Source organism: Sarcophilus harrisii, chromosome 4 (genome assembly GCF_902635505.1).
Source record: "Sarcophilus harrisii chromosome 4, mSarHar1.11, whole genome shotgun sequence".
Taxonomy (NCBI): domain Eukaryota; kingdom Metazoa; phylum Chordata; class Mammalia; order Dasyuromorphia; family Dasyuridae; genus Sarcophilus; species Sarcophilus harrisii.
Genome location: NC_045429.1, coordinates 288099525 through 288119003, shown reverse-complemented (window position 1 = coordinate 288119003; position 19479 = coordinate 288099525). Strand labels below are relative to the sequence as shown.

Here is a 19479-nt window from a genome sequence, read left to right as displayed (position 1 = left end):
GAGGGCCCTTCTAACTCCTCCCCAGTTTTCTAGCAGAACAGATTAGAGGGGTGGGGTAGTGAGAGGAAGGACCCCTCCCAAGGAGGTCCCAAGGGCCCCCAGGAGCCAGACAGGAAACAGCCTCAGGAAAGACAGAGGAAGTAGCTATGGTGACACTCCCCCCAAGGGTCAGAGCTTGGGAAAGGGGGTAGTTTCCTACAGTTAGGAAGAGTGGGATGGAGAGTCAGGGTAAGAGATTGGAAATTCCTCTACTGGATATCCTACTCAGTTCCCTTTTGTCTATGTTTCACTGCTCACATGGTGGGGAGAGAGGGTGTGGGGTGAGAGAAGTGAGAGAAGAACCTCCTGCCTTTCACTTTTCAGTTCCCTACTCTCCCAGCTCTTTGTTTCAATTCCTGATGTATGATTTCTTTAGCATAGTAAATACCAAATAAAAGTGTTTTTTTTTGAATGAATACATGTTCAACAAACTCTCGAATTGCCTACATAAGACCAATTTCCATTTTCTGCCGTAGGTATATGGCAGTTTTCCATTTCCACTCTCTTCTAATCAGTTTTGTCCCCAAGCAACCCAACCAAATATTTGCCAAGTATGACAGGATAATGAACATCTGAGACCAGTAGACTCTTAGATTTATTTAGATAGATGGCAATGGGTCTATTTTTCTTTGCATATTTTCTGCACTGCATGGATTTCTGTGAACGCTCGCACATAGCTTGGTGTGTTTAACAGCATTTCGTGTCATCTTCTTGCCTCCCTCTACCCTCTCCGGATTTCTTTACCTCTATCAGGGAGTCTCTGTGTTTTTGCCTCTTTTACAACACAGTGGATCACTCTTCCCTGCTTTCCCCTTTCCCTCTCTCTCTCTCTCTCTTCCCCCTCCTTCCTCTTCTCCAAACTTTCTCCCAACTTCCCGGCTCCTCCCCCACTCCCCCACCCTTTTTAATTCCCTACTCTACTTTCCTCATGAATTATTCAGTAATCAGCGGACTCCAATCCGGGCAGTCCGGCCCCTTCTCTCCCCGGGGGCCCTGCCCAGCCAGTCGGCTCTTCTCTTGGTCGTCAGTCCCTCCTCTCTCCCTCTCTCCATAACCCAGGCGCTGGCCCCGGCCCCAGTACCAGTCCCAGCCCCTGCCCCGGTTCAGGCCCCATTTTACCGCTTCTCCCCTCTCTCTTTTTTCTCCCTCCCTCGCTGGCGGGAGCGGACTCTGGGGGCCCAGTGGTGGCAAAGTGATTGGAGAGAAGGGGTAGGGATACCTAGCTGCACCCCAACTCTGCCAGGGGGGCCCCCAGACCGGACTCGGCACCCCGCCCCCCAACCAGGGCGGGATCCCGAGAATCCAGAGAGATCCCCCAACTCCAGCCCTACCTCTCTAATTGTGCCCCAATTTATGACAATCTTATGGTCTCCATACTTTCTGGATTAAACTTTCAGAGAGGATAGACTACACCATATCTCGGGAGGAGAAACAAAAAACACTTTTGGCGACTTCTGGATCCTTGCGCCTCCCCCTGTATGGTGGGGGACTAAAAGGACTGCGAGCAAAAGAAAGCGGTGCGAGGGGCAAGAATTGTGCTCCTAACCAGAGGGTTTCAGATCTGGGGGGGCTCGCGCCCCCCAACCTCGGATCTAATTGGGAACCAGGTGGCGCCATGGAGTTTCGAGCGCTACTCTGCTGGGCGTCCCTGGCTTCTGCACTAGAAGGTGGGTGAGTTTGGGGAAACTTTCCCTTCCTAATTTCCAGAGGGTTTGAGTTTGGCCTTGGAGATGAGGGGTTGATTCTTTCTTCACCCCTTCCACCACCTTTCTGTCCTCGGGCTGGGGGAAAGGATCTGGATTGGAGATTGTGGATGGGGAAAGGGGGATAGGAAGGGGGGGGGGGAAGTAGGCTGCCCAGCAGGGAAGTGGATTTTTCTTTTGTTTGCAAAGAAGAGGGAGTTGAATCCCTTGTCCTGGGACTTTTCCCCACCTCAACTCATCCTACTCTTCTCCTGGACTTCAAAATTTCCTCCCAAGCTTCTTAATTTCTCCCCCCACTACTTTCCCCCCAATAGCTTAAACTTTCCCCCAAACTCTTCCCTTCGGTTTCTCCTATGCTTGCTGTACGCGCCCCCAAACTAATATTTTCCTTCCTCCTAAATGCCTAACCGTCCTCAAATGAAACATTTGCCAATGGATTACACCTTACCACCACTACTAGTCCAGCTAATGCCTTCAATAATTCTTCATTTCAGGATCACCCCCCCCAAATGGATCTGCTCCCTGATTTCTAGGCCCCAAAACGCCAGTCTTTTCCACATACTGCTTCAAAGCATCCCAAAATACTTCAGTTCTGTCCACATTCAAACTGATTAAGGTTTCTATAAACAAGTTAACTCTCAAATGAAGGATTTGACTAGAATTCTTCCTCTACACTGATACCTTTCTCGGGGTTATTTTTTGCATATCACCAGAGAGTACCAAAGATTGGTGAATCAAGCTTTGGCACCCAAAAATCTACTGTAGATCCTATCCCAGTCCCCACCCCCAGCTCAAAAACTCTTGCTAACTGACTCTGCCACCCAAACACCAGCTCCTGGTTATCCTGTAAGCTTTTCCCCCCTTCATTTTTCAAATGTGTTTGTCTTTTAGGCTACCTCACAACCTCCATTCTTTTGTAGGGGGGAGGCAAAGTGTTCTGTAAATCCCCTCCTATTGCCTTGATCTCTTTCATTGAGCTCTCCCCCGCTTTTCACTGTCTGGAATCAAAGGGGTTCTCTGGGGAGTGGGCCATGGAGGAGGTAAAGGGGAAGAATCAAAGGTATTTGGAAAATCCTGACTTTTCTCAGGGCTGAGCAACACAGGCTATGCATCAAAGAGAAGTGGAGGCCCCAAAAAAAGTATGAGAAGAGAAGATAAACTCTCCAGGCTAGAAAAAGCTGAGGAATAGGATAGTAAGAGAAAAAACTTAATGGGGAAAATGGGGGTGGGGAAGAAAGAGAGAGAGAGAGAGAGAGAAAGGATTGAAGAACTAGAAGAAAGAAACAGAAAGAAACAATTGTCAGATTATAGGTGAAAAGAGATACACAACATGAGGGGAATAGGAAGGTTGAAAGAGGAATGAAACATAGGAAAGGACAACAGAATGGAAGAGAAAGAATCTTGAAAAGGGACACAGAAATGACAGATTCAAGAGAGGCTGAGGCACATCTAGAGATTCTGTTAGAGATGAAATACACTGAAAAAGATAGAGAAGATTACTGACAGAGATGATGTATAAATTAGACAGGAAAAAGTTTTCCAAGGGAACAATGGAGGGAGGAGACCTCTACCTTCCTCCAATCCACTTCCCAGAACCTGTCCCCAGCTTTCTCTAATATTCCAGCCACCCCTGGAGGGTTGCTAGGCGGCTTCCCCTTAGGATGGCGGGGCTCCCAAATAGCTCAGAGCCAGGGAGAGAAATCCTTTTCTTTGGTAGGAGGAGTTGGATGAAAGGAAGAGGCTATCTCATTCACCTTTTCTGTCCTTCCTGTCCCCCCTTCCTGCACTCAGATGGCTTGCCCCTTAATTGCCTAGCTATCCTCTGGACCCTCTACTCTCTTCCTTGGGCCTTAGGGAAGCACTTTGCCCTAACTAGCCAAGAAATTCAAAGGGGATTTCCCTCCCCTACCTTTTCTCCCTTCCCTCCCCAGCCTAGGGCTCTGCAGTTTCTCTTAATCTCCTCCTTCCGCCAGCTCCACCTCTCCTCCTGGCTGCAGAAGCAAAGCCAGGTGTGTGTGTGGGGGGAAAGGGGGGCTTTCCTCATCTCCTCCCCTTTTCCTTCCCATAACCAGATCCAGATGTGAGGCCCCAATAGGGGAACCAGGGTGTGAAACCCAAGCGTCTAGGCTCTACTTGGAAAATGAGCGTTGATCCTGATGGGGAAAGGGACTTGGGGGAAGGGAGGCAGGTCCCTGTGGGGAAGCAAAAACTGAAAGGGAAGAACTACTGTCTGAAAGATGGAATGTCTATGTCTTGGGAGGAGGAGTGGGAGCTGAGAGAGAAATGGAGACTGAAGGTGGAACTTGGATCCTGAAAGAAGAGGGAGGGGGATGTTGCATTTTCATCAACCCTTTGCCCTACAAGGGAGTGTCTTATGGGTCAGTGAATCAATTTGATTTAACTACATTCAACAAACATTTGTTATGCATCTTGTGCTAGACATTAGTAATATGTTTAAAATATATATTTTTTTTAAATGATAGACGTTGCCCAGTCTCAAAGAGTTACATTTTACTGGTGAGATTGGGTAAAGGGTGCTTGATAGTCCTTAATCTGCTACTTTCTAGACATGAAGGCTCTCCTTCATGATCCTATATGTAGGAAAGAAGGCCAGGATCTTGGGAACCCCTTAGGGGGTGAACAGGTATTTGCCAGCTGTTAGGGGTGGAGCTGACAGTCAGAGAGAGAAAAGACCAGAGGCTGAGAGGAAAAGAAATAGAATTAACTCCCACCCTCTACTTCTGGAACTTCTTTTCCTTTGTCCAATAAAACTATTAAATCACAATTGTGAGGTTTCATTTCCCTCATAATCTTTACCCTCACAGATCAGAGATAAGTGAGTCTATCTTTCTTGTTCCTCCAATTCCTTGATCTTTATTTTGCCTTTCTGTCTTTCCTAGAGACCCTCCTGAACACAAAACTGGAAACAGCAGATCTAAAGTGGGTTACCTATCCTCAGGTGGAAGGACAGGTAAGAGCTAGGGCCAAAGACATGGAAGAAGATGGAAAAAGTGTCCTTTTCTCTTCTTCCTCTGCTCTTTTAATTGGTCTCACTTACTCCCATGTTACCCTCTTTCTATGCAAATGATTTTCAGATCTGTCCAGCCCTAACCTCTCTCCTGACCATCACACATCCAATTGCCTATTGTAAATCTCTAGTTAGGTGTCGGACCATACGTCACACTCAGCATGTCCAAAATTAAACCTAGTCAATGAGGCTTCCAATCTCAGAGCAGAGATGTCATATTCAACTCATCAATCTCTCCTATCTTGTCCTTTTTCCCCATTTCCAATATCCCTGTTCCCATGTCTTATTGCTTCTATCTTCCCACAATTTCTTGTATACATTCCTTTCTTTCCACTCACATAGTTGTCACCTTGATCACAGGATAGACCCTCATCACATCACACCTGAACTATTTCAATAGCCTTTTAATTGATTTTCCTGTCTCAAATCTTTCCTTATTCCCAGCTTCCTAAACTGTAGTTCAAAATTCCACATGGCATCTCATAACTGTGTGTGAAGGTCGCAAAATTATGACTTATTATTAGTGAATGTTTGATTTGTATACCTATTTTATATATCTTTATATCCCAGGGCTATGTAAAAATTTCTTAGGTGAACGGGAGTGGAAAAATTTTAAGTAGCCCTGCTGTAGTCCATTTTCCACCCAATGACTAAATTAAAGAAGGAAGGAAGGAAGGAAAGAAAGAAGGAAGGAAATGAGCATTATTTAGCACCTATCATCTGCTAAGGACTATGCCAAGTGTTTTACAATTATTTTCTTTTTTAATCCTCACAACAATTCTGGGTGGTAGGTGCTATTATATCTATTTTACAATAGAAAAAATCAAGGCAAACCAAGAGATTAAGTGATTAAGTGTAAAGATTACACAGCTCAGATCTTCCTGATTCTAGATCTGTTACTCTATCTACAATTCTAATTGTATCAGCTATTAAATAAATTTCAATAGATTCCTATGACTGTTAGGATCAAATATAAAATCCTCTCTTTGACTTTTAGCACCCCAAATAACTTGGCCCCTTTGTATTTTTTTTTTGGTTTTCTGGTGTCTTATACCTCCCTTCCATATACTCTGTGATGCATTGATACAGGCCTCCTCACACATCTCTTGACCTTGGAATTTTTACTGGCTGTCCCTTTCCCTGGAATGCTCTCTCTCCTCACCTTCTGGCTTCCCTGGCTTTCTTCAAGTCTTAATTAAAATCTCACCTTCTTCAGGAAGCCTTTCTGGATTCCTCTCTTAATGGTAGTGCCTTCCTTCTGATAACAATATCTCCAACTTATCCTGAATATTTCTTGTTTGTACATGGACATTTTCATGATGTCTCATTAGAATAAGAGCTATTTGAAACCAAAGACCATTTTTTGGCTTTTTTTTTATCCTGAAAGCTTACACTTGCCCCACAATAAACATTTCTTGACTTGACTTGATAGATGCTTGGAAGAAGGGGTCATGGGGTTCAGAGAAGAGGAAAATTTAGAGAATAAAGACAGATCCTAACCCTTCAGACCTCCAAGTATCCCTCTCTTAAGCTTTAGTCTCCCTGTCCCAGTCCTTTGGCTAGAGGGAAAGGAACCATCAAATCTCTCCTCTCCCAATTTACACTTTCCCATGTTCAGTCTTCCTTACTCCCTCCTTAAAGGCTTCCCTGAAATTGCAGCTGTTGAGCCTTGACCCTCTTACTCTTATAAAAGAACTTTTGAAACCAGCTTCTATCGCATTTTCCTATGCGTGGATCTTTGACCCAGATTCTCCCCCAGATGGTCCAAGGAGAAGCCAAGTTCTTTCTCCCCATCCCCTTCCCTTTTGCCCCTTCTCATCACCTGTTCTCCGAACAGTGGGAAGAGCTGAGCGGGCTGGACGAGGAGCAGCACAGTGTTCGGACGTATGAAGTATGTGATATGCAGCGGCCCCCTGGGCAGCCCCACTGGCTTCGGACAGGTTGGGTGCCTCGGCAGGGGGCGAGGACGGTCTACGCCACCTTACGGTTTACCATGCTGGAATGCCTGTCCTTGCCCCGGGCTGGGCGTGCTTGCAAGGAGACGTTCACCGTTTTCTACTATGAGAGCGATGCCGACACTGCCACTGCCCTCTCCCCTTCTTGGATGGAGAACCCCTACATCAAGGTATCTAAGTCCTGGAGCCCTGATCCATAAAGGTCGGGGAGCCATCTGCGAGTAGGGAATTGGGGAGAGGGCTGGGACTGTTTAAAATGAACAAAGCTTCCATTTCTTATTTAGTGAAGAACTAGGGGACTAAGGAAATGGGGTGCCTTGGAGGGGAACAAAGCCTTAGATTGGAGGGCTAAATGAAGGGACTGGTGAAGATAAAGCTAGAGTTTAGAAAGGATATGGGGGAAAAACAATGGAGAAGGGAGAGACCAGGACTTGGGCTCCAGAAGAAGCATGGGGGCCTAGGGCGAAGTTAGAGAAGAAATGAGCCATTGGTGATATATGTAGGTCCTAGAAAACAATGACAGAGGTAAACATTGCCTCCCCCACAAACCCGGATAGGTGGACACAGTGGCAGCAGAGCACCTGACTCGGAAGCGTCCAGGGAGTGAGGCAACTGGGAAAGTGAATGTGAAGACCCTGAGACTGGGCCCTCTCACCAAGGCTGGCTTCTACTTGGCCTTTCAAGACCAGGGTGCCTGCATGGCCTTGTTATCTCTCCACCTCTTCTATAAGAAATGTTCCCAGCTGACTGTCAACCTGACCCACTTTCCTGAGACTGTGCCTCATGAACTAGTGGTACCTGTAGCTGGAAGCTGTGTGGCAGATGCTGTCCCAGCTTCTGGCCCTGGTCCTAGCCTGTATTGCCGGGAAGATGGCCAGTGGGCAGAGCAACCAGTAACTGGATGTGTGTGTGCGGCAGGTTATGAAGCAGTTGAAGAGAACACTAAATGCCGAGGTGAGAGTTGCTTCCATATATTCCTCATCCCAACCCCCTGCTTCACAACTCTTTTTTTTATCCATAGGCAGACAGTGTGGTATAGTGCAGAGAATTAGACTTAGGTTTTGAGTCTTAGACATACTATTTATTAGCTATAGGATCCTAGGGAAGTTACTTTCTCATCTATAAAGTGATTGGTTGTGATTTCTGAAGTCTCTGCAATCTCTACTATTCCAGGATTCTAGAACTCCCAGAATTCTTTCCTTTTGGTTCCTATAGCTCTTCTGTTTCTTTATTTAGTGGTCTTCCCTCTCAGGTTTTCTAGCCTTTCTTTTCAGGATGTATTCCATGAGAAAATAGAATACAATTCTCCTTCTTTTGGGATTTCCAATGTTCTCATCAACCATAATCACACATAAATGCAATAATAATAATAATACATTTATATAACATGTTAAGATTTACAAAGCACCTTATATATAATTCTCTCAATTGATCTTCACCGCAGCACTCAGAATAGGTGCCAACATCATCTTTATTTTATAGATAAGGAAGCTGAGACTCAGCAAGTCTCAGCAAGCCCAGGGTCACATAACTTTTAAGAGACCAGATTCAAATGTTATGACTTTTAAGTCATCTCTGATCTTCATCTGCACTCTCCCCTCTCCACTTTAGCCTCCACTAAAGCCTCAACTACATTTTTAAATCCCTTTTCCTGCATCCAAGAACTTTAATTTAAGCATTAAGAATTTTATCAGAGCTTGGCCAGGGTTGGTGTCAAGGCACAAAAGCCTCATGTGCCTGACTTGCTCAATATAACTTTTGACTCCTTTTCTTTCTTTTTTAAAAATCTGTATTTTTTTTTCTTATAAGAAAATGTCTTTCCTTTTGTCTTTCTGGGTTCTTGACCCTCTTCTCTCTACTTTTAACTCATGAAATTTAATTCGTGAAATTTTGGAATCGGGTGAATATATTGAGGAGTGGAAAATCTTTTTGGTGATTAGTCCCTTATCTTTCACAGCCTGTATGCAGGGAACCTTCAAGCCTCTTGCAGGAGAGGGGTCATGTCAACTATGCCCAGCTAATAGCCAATCCAACTCCTTTGGATCCACCATTTGCCAATGCCGAATTGGCTACTTTCGTGCCCCCAAAGACCCCCTGGGAGCTCCTTGTACCAGTAAGTAACCAGGGCCCAGAATTAGGTGGAGGTAGTGAGGGTATTTGAACAAGCTGATCTCTAATAGATCTCGTCAGGATTCAAGCATCTTATCCCTCAAACAAAAAATTGAGCAACACACCACCTATAGTTTCATTCAGTTCAACTTAACCAAAATTTATTAAGCAATTACTATTTATGGATTTGTGCTTCATAAGAAAGCACACTGACTCTTTTTGTCCTTCCTTCCTTCCTTCTTTCCTTCCTTTTTTTCTTCTTTCTTTCCTTCCTTCTTTTTTATATGTGTGTATTTTCCACTCTGTTCCTCTATGTCTTTGTGAGTTGTCTATTTCTTTGTCCCTCTCTCTTTTACCTTTTGTCTTTCCTTCTGTCATTATTTCTCTGTGTCTCTCTTCCCCATTTCTCTTAGCACCACCCTCAGCCCCACGAAGTGTAGTGGCCCGTCTCAATGGCTCATCTCTCCGCTTGGAATGGAGTGCTCCACTTGAATCAGGAGGCCGAGGGGATCTGACTTATGCCCTTCGTTGCCATGAATGCCATCCACGAGGCTCTTGTGTACCATGTGGAAGAGATCTGACCTTTGATCCAGGTCCTGACAATCTGGCTGATCCCTGGGTAGGGATTCAAGGGCTTCGTCCTGATTTTACCTATGCCTTTGAGGTCATGGCCATCAATGGGGTGTCTTCTGTGGCCCTTGGGCCCATTCCAGTGGAAGCAGTCAATGTCACCACAGACCGCGAAGGTAAGATTGGAAAGTTAGTGACTAAAGAATAGGAATAAGTAAGAAGTAGGGAACACAAAGGACTCAGGAGAGATGTGGGAAACTAGCAATAGAAGAATGGTGAGCTGGGACAAATAAGATGAGGCAATAGGAGACAGAAAAGTCTAGTTGAGTTGAGACTGTAAGGGAAAAAAAGAAGAGCAAAGGCACTCAAGATTGAAAGTCTAAAGAGAGCTCAAGATTGATCTGGAGCTGGAGGACATAGAAGAGAAATCGTAAGGTAGATCACTAGGCAGAGCTGAGGAAAGAGATTATAGGAACATGGGGGAGACTGAAAAGATTGTTAAGGGCAAAGAAATTTCTTGGCAGGTTAGGGACAAATTTGGCGTGAGGAAGAGCCCTAACTTGCCTGATCTATCTCTCTCCAGTACCACCTCCAGTATCAGATATCCAGGTGACAGGAGCATCCCCCAGCAGCTTAAGCCTGACTTGGTCCATTCCCCATCCATCCAATGGGGCTGTGCTGGATTATGAGGTCAAGTACCATGAGAAGGTAAGAATTGCTCAAATACTGAAGTTCTCAAGGCAGGATGGAGGACTCCAAGGTTGAATCCCTGTATTTTAAAGACAGAGTCAATCATTGGCTGAGTTTTCTTTGTGGAGTAAGGAAGGGGTGGCAGATATAGAAGATACAAACTCCTCACTCTTTTTAAGGCAGGTATAAGACACAAATCATCAAACAAGTTGTTCAATTAAGCATAAACAGTAAAGAATACTTAAGAGATACCATCAGTGGAAGGGATGAGATTTAGTGGGGAGAGGGTTGGAAGCTGAAGCAGGGGATTAAACAAAGAACCTTAAGTCCTAACTCACTATCCTTTCTCTCCCTCACTGAGGACAGGGTGTGGAAGGACCAAGTGGGGTACGCTTCCTAAAGACATCAGAAAACCAAGCAGAACTGCAAGGGCTGAAGAGGGGGACTAATTACCTTATCCAAATTCGGGCACGCTCTGAGGCTGGCTATGGGCCCTTTGGTCATGAGCATGACAGTCAAACCAAACTGGATGGTAAGAGAGTTATATAGGGGTCAGAAATAGAGTGGGAAGGTTTCCTGAGCTCTCATTTATTATCTCTATGGTGGGCCTCTCCCTTCCCATTTACATTATCACTTCCCTCTGGCAGTCACTTTTCCTTCTAATCTACCTCCATGTTTGTTTTCCATCTCAGATTTCTTGCTCTGTTTCTGTCCTTTTCAGTCTGTTTCCTTACTCCACAGTCGTATTGTGTGAAAACTTTGAAGGTAAGTTGCACTGATGATCAAACTCATAACTACCTCCCTTCTCTAGTTCAGTGTTGGGGAGGGGGAAGGAGGAAAAGAAAGGCCAATAAGCCAAATATTCCTTCATACCATTCTCACAAGGGTCCTGCCCATTCTGACTTCCCAAACTTGTTCTCTCCAAAAATAGAGAATGAAACCTGGAGGGACCAGCTGGCACTGATCTCGGGCACAGCAGCCGTTGGGGTTATTCTGATTCTAGTGGTCATTGTCATCGCAGTTCTCTGCCTCAGGTAACAGCCGCAGTTCCCATCCTCCATGCCCTAAGACAATCAGTTCTCCCCTGGATCCAGGGCAAATCAGAGACATTCTTAGTAAGTGTGAAAGAGAACAAGAATTTTATATGGAGTTCCTTTGATCCCCCTTTCTTCATCCATGAGAAACTGAGAGAGATAAACCCAAGTCTTGATCTGTCTGCCTCTTTGCATTAACTGCAGGAAACAGAGCACCGGAAGGGACGCTGAATATTCAGACAAGCATGGACAGTATCTCATCGGGCATGGTGTGTGCATGATATAACTAGATACCTGAGTTCTGGGCCCTGGCTTGGGAAGGAGATTGGAATTTTTTTTTGGAGGGGGTGGGGGGAGGAAATAGGTAGTGAGTTGTTGGAGAGGATATCTGGAGTCCTGGAAACATTATATGTATTGTTGGAAAGAATTTAGAATCAAATTCAGATTTTGTTTCTATTACTTACCTTTGCATCCCTGGGCAAGTCAGTTATACTTTCTGGACCTCACTTTCAATACAGGTTGAACCAGTAGTTTCTATCAGGTCTAAAACCTATAATTCTGTGATACTGTTACAAGAGTGCTAGAGGGAAACAGTTGAGTAAGTGTATTCCTTACTGATGGCTCCCCATATTACTTCCAAGGCACAAAAGTCTACATTGATCCCTTCACTTATGAAGATCCTAATGAGGCTGTGAGAGAATTTGCAAAGGAGATTGATGTATCCTATGTCAAAATCGAGGAAGTGATTGGAGCAGGTAAGAAAGACAAAAGTTCAGGGTGCGGGGTCCCTGGGCATTTGTTCATGGAGTGGGGAAAATAGGAGAGTGATCACTATACTGTGGGATTAAGGCTAGATGAATTTTATACTGAAACTAGAAAAAGCCAAGGGTCGTGTGAAGGAAGGCAAGACCCTCAATGCTAAGGAAAGTGAGACACCTACCTTCCTTTTCCTTAGGAGAATTTGGAGAGGTGTGTAGAGGACGGCTAAAAACCCCTGGAAAGAAGGAAAGTTATGTGGCCATCAAGACCCTAAAAGGTGGTTATACAGAGAGACAAAGAAGGGAGTTCTTAAGTGAGGCTTCAATTATGGGCCAGTTTGAACATCCCAATATCATTCGACTGGAAGGCGTAGTTACCAATAGTGTACCTGTCATGATCCTAACCGAATTCATGGAGAATGGGGCGCTGGATTCCTTCCTTCGGGTAAGTCCTTCTTCTCATAGCCTCCCAGAGTTTTCTCCTGAACCAGAATAGGGTATCTCTTTGTTCTTTGAAACATCAAAGTTAAAATGGCTGATGCTTCCTTTCTTTCATTTCTGGCTTCCCACATCCCTCCCACCTCATTCCCCTAAGATCATGAGATCCTAGAATTATAGTTGTAAAGGACTTTAGAGAGCCTGTAGTTCAACTCGCTCATTTCACAGATGAAGGAACTGAGATACAGAGAAGGAATGCTTGTCCAAGGTGACACAGATAATAAGTAGTAGAGGCTTCTTTCCTCTCCTGTTCCCCCCTACTCCCAATAGTTTCCTTCCCCTTTTCCTATTCCTTTAGCAAAGATTAAGGAAGGCTTATGTGTTTATTCCAGAACTCATACTATTACCCTATTATGTATATCACTTCAGGGATGAAAAAGAGGAAATAAAACATTTTTAAGCTCCCACCATGTACCAGGTACTGTGCTAAAATGATTTGCAGATAACCATCACATTTGAAAGAGATCTCATGTATTTCTTGCTCCACCCCAACTCCAGCTGCAGGGGACTATTGTGACCTTGTTCCAACTTCCTGGCTGAATGACAGAAGATGTGTTGTTAGATAACTCTTCAGTTTAGAAGCTTATTATTGAGGTCAAAGTCAGGATCTGAGTCCCTTGTTTGTCTTATTTTTTGGTCACAAACTACATCCTACTATCTGTTAACTCTTTTATAAATGCTCAGGTAGTAGCAAGGCCCAGATCCACCTTAAAATTGGCTACAAAATATCCTGAGTTATAGTATAATTGGCTCCATGCAAATCTGTCAGCACAAAGAAAAAAAAAAAACTTAATGGGTCAGTAGTATCTGGGGTTATCCCAAAAATTTTAGTGCAGTTTAGGCTTTAATAGCTTCCTAAAGTTAATAAAGCTTATTAACAAAACTTATTAAACTTAAAACTGTAGTTAGACTCTCTCTATATAAAGAAAAACCTTTATTAGAGGGAGCAGTTAGCAGATATATTTATTGAGTATCTGTTGGGTACAGAATATGTACTAAGGCAGGAGTCCTCAAACCACGGCCCATGGGCCAGATACAGCAGCTGAGGACGATTATGCCCCTCACTCAGGGCTATGAAGTTTCTTTATTTAAAGGCCCACAAAACAAAGTTTTTGTTTTTACTATAGTCCGGCCCTCCAACAGTCTGAGGGACAGTGAACTGGCCCCCTATTTAAAAAGTTTTGAGGACCCCTGTATTAAGGAATAGAAAAGAAATAGAAAAAATAGTCTCTGTTTGTTAAAGATTATAAATCCTAAGGAGACAGGATACACATACTTAGAGGATCTAGAACCAGATGATCCAGTCCAATCCCTTCTTGGATGAGGAAACTGAGGCTCAATGTGATTAGGTGACCAAACCCGGATCCTTTGGCTTCAAATCTAGGACACTCCCCTGTTTTTATATTGGTAATATTGTACAAGTCTGGAACTAAGCACAAAATATAGGTTGAAAAGGAATAAGAATAAGAAAGGGATCGGCCTGAAATCAAAGATTCCTAAATGAAATGGATTTTGAAGTGGATCAACAAGGAAGTTGAGAGGAACATGGATTTGCAGGATAAAGGAATGAGTACCTTCCAAGAATGAGGACTGATAGGTTGGGTGTCTTGTGAAATCCTCTTGCTTTCTCTGATCTACTGCTTTCTTGTTTTATTTCTTCTTTTCCCAATATCCCCCTTCCACTTAGCTTAATGATGGACAATTCACTGCCATCCAGCTGGTGGGCATGCTTCGGGGTATTGCCTCGGGCATGCGATACTTGGCTGAGATGAGCTATGTGCATCGAGACCTAGCTGCTCGAAACATTCTGGTCAACAGCAACTTGGTCTGCAAAGTTTCTGACTTTGGTCTTTCCCGATTCCTGGAAGAGAACTCTTCTGATCCCACCTATACCAGCTCCTTGGTAAGTAGAAGAGTTCAAAGACATGGAATGCCTGGGTATTTGAGACAAGGGGAGGGAATGAGAACCGAAGAAAAAATTTGGGGCCAGAGACTGAAGGATTTGATGTTTTGGTTCAGGGGAAGGACTAGGAGCTATGACACCTGGGAAGATGGAAAACAGATCACTTGGGTCCTTAATGAAGGAATATGGGCTGCCTTTGTGGATGTGGTTGGGAATTGGAGTTAGGGAGCAGGTAACCTTGGTGACAGGTAACAATTCATATTTTATAGTGTTTTAAAAGTTTATTAATCTCTTCATAAAAACCCTGTAAGATAACTAGTATAAATATTTGTAGCTCCATTTTACATATGAGAAAACTGAGGCTCAGAGAAGTGTCACATGAACAAATGTGAGAATCAGAATTTTAACCAAAGTTTCCAGGCTCCAGGTTCAGTTTTTTTCTCCCTAATTCTTCCACACTGCTTCTCTAAGAAGAAGCCTGGAACTGAAGTTGAATGACTGGATTATAGAAAGCAAATCACGGTTAGATAGTAAGAGCTGGGATTGGAGCCATCTTTCACATTGCCCTTCTCATCCTTTTGTTCAGGGTGGCAAGATTCCTATCCGTTGGACAGCCCCTGAAGCCATTGCCTTCCGGAAATTCACATCAGCCAGTGATGCTTGGAGCTATGGGATTGTGATGTGGGAGGTCATGTCATTTGGGGAACGTCCATATTGGGACATGAGCAACCAGGATGTAAGTCCCCTTTCTCAGAGTCTTCCCATTGAATATGCCTTACTTGCCCTAAAATAAATAATAGAGGATTCTTTTGGAGATGTTCTATGTGGTATTTTGCTCCACCCTACAGCCAGCCAACCACCATTATTTAGCTGGGAGAGAAGGGAATTTCCAGAGTGCTCCCCACTGAAATGAAGTAGGGTGGGTAAGATTTAGAGCTGAAAAGGATCTTGGCAATTATATAGTCCAATCTTCTCATTTTAGAGGTAAGTAAACTGAGCCCCGGAGAAGTTAAATTACTTGCCTAAGATCATAAAAGTAGTAACAGAACTAGAATTCAAATCTAGGAATTGAACTGCATAGCTACAAATGCAGCTCTGTTTCTTTGAGGAAAACAGAGATTGGAGTATAGATTAAGAGTAGCATTATATCTGAATCATAGTTGAAAGGCAATTGGAGGCATTTCCGTAGCTATACCCATCCCAAACAGAGTACACAGAAGTTGGTCATATATGGCCCATCTGATTGTCATCCCTGAATCTGCTCTAACAAATTTTCATTTGTTAGAAATCCACTGCTCATCAGACCTCACTACTTCCTGACCATTTTTTCCCTTCTACCTGTCAGGTCATCAATGCCATTGAACAAGACTACCGACTGCCCCCACCCTCAGACTGTCCCACCTCCTTGCACCAGCTCATGCTGGACTGCTGGCAGAAGGACCGAAATGCACGACCCCGCTTCCCCCAGGTGGTCAGTGCCCTTGATAAGCTGATTCGAAATCCAGCCAGCCTCAAAATTGTGGCTCGGGAAAATGGAGGGTGAGAACTCCGGCTTTCTATGGCTCTACTATCAGACATTCTCCATAACTACTACTGGAGAATCTCTTTCCTCCAGAAAGATTCTTTGCTGATGTTGTATGGAACTGTTCTCTGTCTGCCTAACAAGAACTGCCCATTCAGCAGTATTCTATTGTGCTATGCTCTTCCCCTTCTCTTTCCTTAGTTCCAATGCTAATAATGCTTAGCCTTCCACACCTTTCCTTTGCCCCACAGGGCCTCACATCCTCTCTTGGATCAGCGGTTGCCTCATTTCTCAGCCTTTGGCTCGGTGGGCGAGTGGCTTCGGGCAATCAAGATGGGTCGATATGAAGAGAGCTTTGCAGCTGCTGGGTTTGGCTCCTTTGAGCTGGTCAGTCAGATTTCGGCAGAGTAAGTTGTAGACCTGTGCTAGGAAGAAAACTATAAGGAGACATGGGGAAATATGGAGGCTTTGGGGAACCAGAAGAGGGTAAGAGAGAATCCGGAGAGTTCTTTGGGATTGTATGTAGTATTAACTTTCTTTTTTGAATAGAGAATTGCTTTAACAGTATCCCCATAGGAACAATCTGACATAAATAAAATCAAGTACATTGATAGTTCCAGAAACCTTATGATTAGAAAAAAGGAGGAATGGGAATTTCAAAAATCTCAAAATCTGAAATCTAAGAATCATGGAAGAAATAACCTTAAATGATTAATAATTGTTTACTTACTGCTGCCTCCTTTCTATTTTGAGCTATTTTTATTCTATTTAAATTTCTCCCCTGAAGGTACTCTTTTTTTTCCTATCTTCATTTTTCTTTTTATCTTTCCTCCTCTATGCCTCCCTTTTCCCTTACTTCTCACCCTGTTTTCATCTGTCCCTTGAAGAGGATGATCAGGATGGTGAATGGATTCAAATTCAGGGCATTCAAAGAATGTTAGAGATATCTAGTCTTAAGAGGAGGAGCCTTGCCTAGTCCCAGGAGTCAGGATTAAGGTAAAAGAATGATGATTTCCAAGAAGGACAGACTTGGAAGAACTTCCTAATAATTGGGGCTATCTTTGGTAAAATGGGAGATAGTGAGTTTTCTGCCCCTGAAGGTCTTTAAGTAGAAGTCCTTCCTTCCAGGTCAACCTGCTTGGATGTTTCCAGTCCCAAGAAAAAGTTATAAATGTAGTGAGAAACTAGCACTTGTAAAGAATACTCTCAAATTAGAAAATTGTAGAAAGTGGCAACCAGGATAGTGTGGGGTCTCAAGATGGTATCATTAAAGATTTGTTGAAGAAACTGGGGTTATTTAGCCTAAACAAATAAGGGAGTCATCCTCAAGTATTTGAAAGTCTATCACCAAAAAAAAAGGAATTAAGCTTGTTTTGCTTGGCCCTGAAGGATAGAACTAGGAGCCATAGGAAGTTGGATAGATTTTAACTCAATGCAAAAACAAAGTTGGGGGGGGGGGAATTTTTCCCCTAGAGAGAACAGCCCCATTTTTCCCCTAAACAAAAACAAAAATAATTAAAGAGCTGTCTGTGTGGAAAGGACTGCTTCAGGGAGAGTGGGTAGATTAGAAATCCTCAGAGGCTAGAGAGCCGTATGTTGCTAATGTGCAAAGAGAATTTCTTTGCATATAAAGGTTAGATAAATTTTGAAGTCCCTTCTAATCCTGAGATCTTATGAGAAACTAGACAAGTTAGAATGAGGATTTCTGAGAGAATATCTATAATGACCTAATGATCTCTACTCCTTCTTTGCACAGAGATCTACTCCGGATTGGCGTCACTCTGGCTGGTCACCAAAAGAAAATACTGTCAAGTGTACAACATATGCGATCACAGGCCAAGCCTGCAACACCAGGAGGGGCAGGAGGACCAGCTCCCCAATACTGATTTCTGTTTCTTCTGCTCCTCAGGAGCTCACATCCCTGGAACAATTCCAGGAACCCAGGCTTCCTAACCTTTTCTTCTCCAGCAGAGTTGAGGTCCCACCATAATCTTTAACCTTGCTGGATTGCACTTTGAACTCATGGAGGATGGAAGTTTGGAGAGACCAAGATTTGGGGATTCAATCACATGAGACTGTTTAAGAAGAAATCATGGAGCACATATCCCCTTCTATGATCTCTCAGTCTTTCCTTCAAAACTGGTTATCACTTGAGGGAAATGTAACAAAAATGAGGAAACTACCCCTCCACTCTCCTAACTCTTACTCTCCATCCTGTGATTGGGAGAGAGGGGTGAGCATAGCTTCCTCTAAGGATTGTTCTCCTTCTTGAACAGGACTCCTCAGGTGCTTTTCTCCCACCCCTATGGGGACATAACCCAAACAGACCAAAGAGAGGACAGAAGAACAGTCTCATGATATCAGAAACAGAATGATGTCACAGGAGGTGGGAGTCAATTGAACAATTGGCATTGCACATGACATCATTTTCCTGGCTGTTTTGTTATCCTCCTAGAAGTGATATTGTCACCCCACTTCATTTTTTTATCCTGTAAATTTTTTTTACCCTCACCCCATATCTGCTTGCCTTCATATTGAAGGTTTGTTTTTTTTTTTGTTTTTTTTTTGGTTTCATCTTTCTGTTTCTTCCCAATTCTTGTCACAATCTAATGTTTCAGGACACTTGTCCTCTTTGTTATTCTTTTATACCCAGACTGGGATAGGAGACCACAGTGTACCTGTTCAATCTCTTGAACAGTAATTTTTCATAGTCCATCCCCCGAAGATGGGACATCCCACTCTGGCCTTGCCTTCTAAAGGAATTTATCGGAAGAGGACAATGAGGAAGGGTTAAAGGGAAGGGCCCTACCTGACAAATTCCTTGGAGGGGTTTTTAAATTATAAAGATGTTGAGGGGTGTTTTTTTTTTTTTTTTCTTTTATAAATAAAAGAAAACTAAGGAAATTATGGACTCTGGGACTGACTTGGAATCACTTGATTCCAAAAGAGAATTAGGATCTAAAGAAAGTGACTAAGAATTGAATAGAGGAACAGGGAAGAATTAGGGGCTGGGCATGGGTCCTTGAAGTTAATAAGCCAAAGAAGAAAGAACAGGAGCTTCACTTGTAAGTATTTGGGAATGGGAATCCGCTAGGGGAATAGAACTCTTGGGTTCCCTGCCCCGGTCTCTTTGGGTTTATGTGAATGAGTCATTGGCAGCTGCTCCTGAAGGCTCCAGTTGTTGCTGCCAAGAGCCCTGGGCATCTCCGGGGTGGGGCTGCCTCTCCTTCCTCTCCAGGCTGCCCCTGTTTCAGCAGGAGTCCTGTGAGAGAAGAGGAGAGAAGTGCAGGGCCTGGCAGTCCAATTTAGCAGACACTGGGGGAAAGGAAAAGGGGGGATTTAGGCTAGAGTGGGGGGGGAGTCCAGGCAGCAAAGAAGACAGCTGTAGCCCAGATGTTGACAGTTGGGCTTTGCTGCAGAGGAAAGAGCAAAAGGGGTTGAATTGAGAGGGGTGGAGTTTACAATTAAGAGGGATGGGGGGGGGGGAAGCTAAGAAGTGGGAGTAGTAGTAGAAGACCTTGATTCTTGTTCTTCCTGAACTTTTTTTACCCCTTGGGTCTAAGAGAAGAGTTTTATTCAGGAGGTAACCTTGGCTGTTCCTCCTAGCACAAGGATGAGAAGAGAAAGCCTCTGAATGTTTCTTTAGTTTCTCTTCCCCTCTCCCCCACCC

General features: G+C 43.9%; 1 protein-coding gene across 2 annotated transcripts; it reads left to right on the top strand.

The window, feature by feature from the left end:
• The first annotated feature begins 1032 nt into the window (after positions 1–1032).
• EPHB4 (EPH receptor B4) lies at positions 1033–18701 on the top strand. 2 transcript variants are annotated; one of them, XM_003768815.4, is made up of 17 exons: positions 1034–1706; positions 4643–4713; positions 6608–6895; positions 7283–7679; positions 8683–8838; positions 9248–9580; positions 9988–10112; positions 10461–10626; positions 11026–11128; positions 11333–11397; positions 11770–11883; positions 12084–12331; positions 14072–14287; positions 14874–15023; positions 15633–15826; positions 16061–16216; positions 17566–18700. In XM_003768815.4, exons 1-17 carry the CDS (start codon positions 1655–1657, stop codon positions 17693–17695), a joined length of 2964 nt encoding a protein of 987 aa, XP_003768863.1. In that variant the 5' UTR covers positions 1034–1654; the 3' UTR covers positions 17696–18700. The 2 variants fall into 2 exon arrangements, with proteins under 2 accessions (XP_031821199.1, XP_003768863.1); XM_031965339.1 differs by lacking the exon at positions 16061–16216 and having other exon boundaries at positions 1033–1706; positions 17566–18701.
• Positions 18702–19479: the final 778 nt, after the last annotated feature.

Excerpts from the sequence above, each read along its gene's own strand:
- EPHB4 (XM_003768815.4), top strand. The coding sequence starts at position 1,655 with ATGGAGTTTCGAGCGCTACTCTGCTGGGCGTCCCTGGCTTCTGCACTA. Across the intron at positions 11,129-11,332 it reads ATCGCAGTTCTCTGCCTCAG|GAAACAGAGCACCGGAAGGG; the intron begins GTAACAGCCGCA and ends CATTAACTGCAG. Across the intron at positions 14,288-14,873 it reads CCACCTATACCAGCTCCTTG|GGTGGCAAGATTCCTATCCG; the intron begins GTAAGTAGAAGA and ends CCTTTTGTTCAG.